The sequence below is a fragment of the Volvox carteri genome (assembly GCF_000143455.1).
Source record: "Volvox carteri f. nagariensis unplaced genomic scaffold VOLCAscaffold_22, whole genome shotgun sequence".
NCBI lineage: Eukaryota > Viridiplantae > Chlorophyta > Chlorophyceae > Chlamydomonadales > Volvocaceae > Volvox > Volvox carteri.
This window is the reverse complement of record NW_003307565.1, coordinates 1514896-1522171: the sequence shown is the minus strand read 5'-3', so window position 1 is coordinate 1522171 and position 7276 is coordinate 1514896. Positions and strand designations below refer to the sequence as shown.

The 7276-nt window shown below is 55.3% G+C and overlaps 1 protein-coding gene across 1 annotated transcript; it reads right to left on the bottom strand.

Moving 5' to 3' along the window:
- Positions 1-3639: 3639 nt before the first annotated feature.
- Positions 3640-4713, bottom strand: VOLCADRAFT_91762 (uncharacterized protein; the record flags this gene model as incomplete). Its single annotated transcript, XM_002951142.1, has 2 exons — positions 3640-3849; positions 4549-4713. The coding sequence occupies 2 exons, from the start codon at positions 4711-4713 to the stop codon at positions 3640-3642; spliced, it is 375 nt and encodes a 124-aa protein (XP_002951188.1).
- Positions 4714-7276: the final 2563 nt, after the last annotated feature.

Sequence of the window (7276 nt, the reverse complement as noted above, 5' to 3'; positions counted from 1 at the left end):
CAATTTACGGTAAGCTGGCGAACGCCTTCCACATCAACAATTCAGTCAAAGGGCAGCCAAGCAGATGCTGGAGATTAATGGCACCTTTACATGAGCAGGGCCGCCGGTCGCAATCCCGCCCACCCCCACCCCCACCCCTTTTTTCTTGAGCCAACTCCACTTCCCAAATCCTCCCCAACGCCACACCTCGTTTATGCAAAATAGTAAACCTTCCGTTTCCCAGTAGTCACACCCCAAGATAGTAGTTTAGATATCTTAGCCCCACGCAAAGTTTAAGAACGCGGTCACAATCGCAACGATTGTCGCGCGCCAATTCAATATAAGCGTGTGATACATCACAGCCTAGCGGGGGTCGCGCCTAGTGGTTCGAAAGAGGCCGAGTCGCCTCTGTGCACAGTACAGGCCTCCCCCGCTTCTCTTCACCCTCCTCTTCCTCCTCCCCCCTACCTCCAACGTCCTCATCGCATCTATAAACTCTCCCCCAAAACTTCCCTAAACCAAAAACCCCTAAACCAACCCCCGTGGACTCCTTACAGTGTTCCGCCGACGAACGGTGTGCCCCCTGCACGGCCTTTCATTTCATGTACGACACTCCAATCTTCCACCGTAGCGCGCTTCTCCTCCTCCGTCCTCCTCCCCTCCCCTCCTCATCCGCTGCCTCCCGTCCCCCCTTTGCCCCCAAGGTGAAAACCGCAGAGAGCATATGTAAAGGACGGCGGTTCCCTCTACGACACGTCGACAGACATATCAACAGAAAAGCCGTCACGCAAGTCGTCACGCAACATCAACACTAGGGGTCACGTTCCAACATCAACACTAGGGAGCCGTCATGGTTACACCCGACAGTGTGTCAAGGTGTGGGTGGAGCGGGCCTCCGAGTCCCGGGGCACGGCCACTTCCGACTCTGCAAAGAAACGATACACGAGGAACGGAGCACGCGGAGGCCAACATCACCTCCTTCCGGGATTACTGGTTCACCTCATATTTCTTTTCACGACCCCCGCTCGTCATCCTGATCTTTTCCAGGGCTTCAGCACGACCAAAAAAACACAAGCAGACGCACGCACATACATATGTCCATACACGCAAAGATGCACATACATACATACATACATACATATATATGGACGGATCTGTGCTGCAGCGCGTGCTGAGGTTGTTTGTTTGAGGGCCTTGGTCGCCATCGCGCTCTCTTTCCTCTTTTGACCAAAGGGGGAAACGCGGGGGGGGGGTTCACGCCCTCGGTCGAGCAGGAGGTGCTAGCGGCCCCACACGCCCCTCTCCCCCCACATAGAGGAGCGCGCTTCGGAGCGGTCGTTCCCGTTGGGGCATACGGTACGGTTAGGTGCCCCTGGCCAGTGTCAGGCCCGGATCGATACGTAACACATACATGCATGCATACATACATACACATACTCGCAAGCCCTATTTCGCATCCAATGCCGAGCCGTGTACATCCACCTCGCATCTTATCCCCTTCATCAACACGCACGTACGGCGTACGAGTGGCGCATCTGGCTGAAGCGGTGCGGACCCGGGGCCCGTTAGGGGGAACTCCGCACCGCCCGCCATCCACAGCACCCATGCAACCGGTGGAAGTGAAGGCAAAAGCCGCGCAACTACCACTATGGCAAGTACCGCACGAAATATAACTGTCGTGAACATCATGTCGTACATACGGCACCATCCATTTATGAAAGGGTGCACACCTAAATATATTAATTCTCCAAGAAGAATTTGGTCGTTTCTCCAAAACTCATACATATGTCTCGGAGCCTTGGGGCCACCGCCGGCGGCTGGTGCGGATACGGGAGGGTGTCCACGTAGACAGTGTTGTACATGTACAACAGCCGCCACGTGTACGGAACGTGTACGGAACCAGGAGAATGCGCATGTGTGATCGATCTGTTTGATCTCTCCAAGGAAATGCCATTCCGGAATTTAAGAAGCCGCAGGGCTCCCTGAAGCCTCAAGTTAAAGAGTCTCAGCCCTCTCCCTCTCCGCCATGTGTATGTATGTATGTATGTATGTCTTTTGAGAGTGTGTGTGTGTGCGTGTGTGTGGGCGTGGGCGTGTGTGTGTGTGATTGCGTGTGCGTGTGTGTGGGCGTGGGCGTGTGTTTGCCCCGTGTTTATACAAGTTCGTGTGAGCACATGCACGCACGTGTACGAGTGCATGCGCGGCGGACTACTGCTGCTACTGCACGTCCTGGCGTGCGACGTAACAACCTTGTGTAGTAATGTGGTGTAGTGCACGTGAACACAATAAGACACGAGATACACGTGTCGGTCCATTCGGTTCAGGAAGACGGCACACACACACACACAAACACACAGGCACACACACACACGCACACACAAACACAAACACACAGGCACACACACACACAGGCACACACACAAGAGTCACGTGCAACCGAAATCGCGTCGCAGTAGTCGCTGTGCGGGTACCTCCTGGCCTAAACGCGAATGCGGGTGCATGCATGCATGAATGCATGCGTGCGCGCTCGCTAGAGAGACCGTTTGTGCGTGTGTGAATGCGCGTGAATAATGCTACTACATACCAACACGTCGGAAAGGGTTTTTGCCGGTAAGGGTTGGGCTCGTAGTCACCAGTCCTAGACGTTCATCAGCCCGGTGGTGGTGCACCCGGAAAGGCTCGTAAAACTCTCGAGCCGCAACCACGGCTGTAGAAAACCACAGCAAAAAGGCGGAGAGCACCCTTGCACAGCAAAAACTTCAACACGCACAAAGTCAAAAAGCACCAGCCCATTAGCAAGCAAAAACAAATCAACAAACTCACCAAACGGACTTTCTTTTCCAACACGGTGGTATAACAAACAATGAAGAGCAAAGGAGGAGTCTGTCCTGCCGACCCCCCTTCTTTGCCCCCTTCTCCCCCTAAATCACACGCCCAAAAGAATACTGCGAGGTTTCTCAGGTGCTTCATCAGGCCCTTCTCCCAAAATCCCAACCTCCCTAATTCAAAAAACGTCAACCTGTAGTAAAAGAAACCTCAGTACCGACCTCGATAATAATCCGCGTCTTCACCGCCGTACGCCACATCATGCATGGAGCACTGTACGGCAGGTGAGTGGCTGCGCCTCGGCGTTCTGTTGGACGTTGGCAGTTACCCTATCCTCTTAATACAACTACAAAATCCACCATCATCCAACGGCACCAAACGGTAATATATTATTTATAGGTCACAAACATTTATCACAGCAGCAGTTCATCATGTTTGCCTCACTCACCCCTGTGCCCAGCGGCGCATACATGCCCAACATGGGGCTTATGGCATTCTGCTCACCGTGTGGCGCCCAATTATGTCGTACACAAAGCCCCCCCCCCCAAAACGATGTGTCAGCAGCACCGGCAATTGCTGCTCCTGCTGTAGCTGCTGCTGCTGCTGCTGTTGTTGCTACGGGTACTATTACTGCGACTATTATTGCGACTATTATTGCTGCTTCTGCCTCTGCGTCTGCTACGGCGGCAGCGGCGGCGGACCCTTTTCCGGCGCTCAAGGCGCTCGCGCCTGCGGTTTATTTCGTACCTTTAAACTTCGACTTCGTCGCCTCAGTCAGCCGTGGGCCTGACCAGGGGCGTCCAACCACCTTTCAACTAACAACGCCATTAACGGTCACGTCTCCGCTTCCGCCCTTTCCCTCGTTCCCACCTCTCCCGCCTCCAAATTCGTCATCGTCGTCGCCGTCGTCATGGGCTCTGGCGACGCCGGGGGAGCTGATGCTAGCGGTGCCGCCAGCGCCGCCGCCGCCGTCGCCGCCGCTGCTGCCGCTGCCGCCGGTTCGGTGACTCTGGAGTTTGCCGGTTCATCCGTTTCCAACGTCACCTTCACCATGGGGCACAAATGCATGACGCAACGCAAAACAGGGCGGTCTTCCAGTCCGCCGTCAAAGCAGGCAGGCTTAGGGTTGTCACACTTCCAGTACTTTCAGTACTTTGTTGTTAGATAGATAAAACAGAAGAACAACGTGAGAAATCCCTACACCCTTTTTAGCAAGGCACGTCCGTACACAGCACACGACGACAAGCAAGACGCATGACACGCACACGAATGGTAAATAGATAGGATGGCCCTCTTCCCGCCAACCCGTCCTTTGGGACGGAAATTACCTTTTCCCCCATGGGCTTCTTCTTCCCGCCCCGGGGCTCTCGTGTTCTCCCCTCGTGTCCTCCCCCCTTCCCGCGCAACGCGTTACCCATTCCGGCATGTGCTCTCCGGCATGTACGCGGCAATGTACGACGGCAGTACGACGTGTTACGGCGCTGCGCGAACTCTTACCTGCTCCGCATTTACGGATCCATCGCCAGCGCTGCCATCCACATCAGCAGCAGCGACGGCTGCCGCCTCAACCTCCTCCTTTCCCCCCGAAAGAGTGCTGGAAGCCGCCGCCGCCGCCGCCGCTGCCGCCGCCGCTGACGGCGCAAGGACAGGTTCCCCACCGGACGTAACAGCAGCCGCGGTCACTGCCGCCGCCGCCGCCGCCGCCGCTGCTGCTGCTGCCACAACGGCAGTAGCAGCCCGAACCTTCTCCCCAGCAGCGGCATCGCTGCCGCCGCCGCTGCCGGCGCTGCTGCTTTCCACGGCATTTTCCGTGGACGACTCACTGTCGCAGCGGCAGTTGCCGCAGGCCCCGCCACCGCCACCGCCGCTGCCGGCTCCCGCGAGCGTCTCGGGCTCGAAGGCTGCCATGAGGACAAGGCCGTCACTCTGCGCAAAGACAACCACCACACATAAGCCATTCTTGTACGGCGATACGGCAAGAAAAGTGTTTGAAGGGATCCGATCCCCTTACTTGGCGCCTTCCTCAGGGTTACTTTTCGTCTGCTGCTGGTGCTGCTGCTGGTGTTGCTGGTGTTCTAAAAACGCTCATAGCAACGTCTATAATCACACTGGTACTAGTTCTAGCGGAGTGGAACGTTAGGAAACCAAGGCTTTCTGTAAATTCGGCACGGTGGAAATTGTACGGCATGATGGTGTGCCTCCGGGATGTGTCGCTGTGTGTCCCGCGACGATGCTGGTCAACTAAAATTTTTTCCGGGTACATGTTTGTAGAGCTGTAGGTACTGGGTATTAAGGGGTACTGCAGCCTGACAAGAAGCGGTTCGTTGGTACTGATGTAGGTACTGTCGTCCTGAAGCGTAGTACAGGTTGGTTTGTGTCAAAGTAAGTGGCCTTGGTTTGCTGCTTCGGGGTATAGTGTAGGTATAGCCCCCCCCCCCCGCACCGAGCCCTACCCTTTCCTTCCTTTGCCTATCTTTCCGCACTTTGCAGGTCTTTTTTTATATCAGTCATATGACAGTGTAATAACGGAGGAGGCCCCGCATGAAAGCTACCCGACCAAGCTACCACTTGCCTTGGTCCTCTTCGCTACGGCCGCCAGCTCAATCATGATAACCTCGGGCTCGCTCTGAGTGCACTCCGCGGTGAGAACCTTGCCGCCGCCGTCAATAAGACAGGAGCTCAGAGCCTGCTGGAGAGGTGTCGAAGGGAGTGGCGGCGGCGGCGACAGCGGCGGCGGCGGATTCACCGCCGCCATAAACCCATCTCCTCCATCCGTAGGCTGCTGCTGCTGCTGCTGCTGCTGCGGCGGCGGCGGCGGCACCTGCCCTTTTTGCTTCTCACCCTGATGCCCGTGTTGTAATGTTGCTACTGCCGTACCACCGCCGCCGCCGTCGCAGCCGCCGTTGCGGGCAGGGGAAGTCGCGGGACTGAGTGCGGCCGAGTGATTGTTGCCGCCTGCTGAGGTAGCCGATGCGGTCTCACACTCCTTGATGGAGGGCACCTCGAAGATGGCGGAGATGGGGCCGGATACGGCGCGCTTGCTGACCGGCTCGGTATTGTACGGCTGGCCGGCCAGCACAATTAAATCGTGTACGGCCTTGTCACGGCGCTTGATCTAGTGAGCCCCCCGCGGTGTCAACACGGGGGGTTTGGAATGGAAGGCGCGGGGTGGGTGGGTGGGTGGGTAAGACGAACCACTGGCGAATAATAACAATAATAATAATAATAATAATAATGATAATAATAATAATAATAATAATTTAAATAATAATAATAATAAACAAACAATATAACAATAAGTTTAGTTGTACGATGTCCCGGCGAGACTGATGTCGTCTCCGGAACCAATTAGTTAACTGACAAGTCGACAGCTACCGCCGCAGGACCCAGTGTATCTTTAAAAGCTCTAAAATAAATAGCACAGCTTCGTTCGTGCACCGTGCAAGAACACCAAATACCCATGGTTTGGTGGGGTGGGGTTATGTTACACTGGATATGTAATCACCGACAAAGGCGGCATGCGGGGTTAAGATGTGCCGTCTGGGTGTATGAAGATGGCAGGAGGGAAAAAACTTATGAAGCTCAAAAAGCTCGAATACAAAACACAGCATGAAACCGCCATTGCCACCCCCCCACCTGCGCCTCCGTCGCTGCCTCCATCACCCTGGCCAATCGCCCCTGGCGCTCCTCAAAATCCTGTATCGTACATGCGGTTGACATGTCGTACAAGAGAAGCGGTTACAAAACCGTTGAAAAGGATTTTGGCATAAAAACTCAACAAATAACAAAATTTTAAAGTTGGCTGTAATCAACACAGCAACAACACGGTAACAACACAAAGCATCTAAAGGTATGTGGGTGCGCCCACACACGCCACGTCGTCCCACCTGAAACGCCTCGTCCAAGTACGGCGGTAGCTCCATCGCATACCACGCATGCTTCCGGATGTCGGGCACTGTGATCCGCCGCTTCTCATCCATATCCAGCATCTGCGCCAAAGCACACACACACATACATACATACATTCATTTTGAGACGTCGGGGACGCACCTGAGCAGCTCCTCACCAGCGGAACTCATCGCACACAAAAGCGTCTCCAAACTCCCCCCCAGCCACCCAACAACCCCAAGCCATCAGACGCACCCACACCCACATAAACCGACCGAACCACCTCCACCTCCACCTCCGCACATCCAACGTCACTTGACCGACCCCTCCTCCTCCCCCCTCCTGTTGCATTATGGATATGGCATATCACCCGGAATCTGCATCACCGCCGATCGGTACGTTCCTGAAAAGTCGTGTGATGTAACACCTCCTCCCCTGCCCTCCCCCCCGACCTTTCCCCCGCCTTTCCCCCCGGCCCCCCCGTCATCATCATTACATCAGCCCGAGGTCGCCGCCTTCAAAACCGCCTACTGCTCAGTTCTGCTTCTTGTACACTCTTTCCTTGGCAGCAGCTTCACTCGTT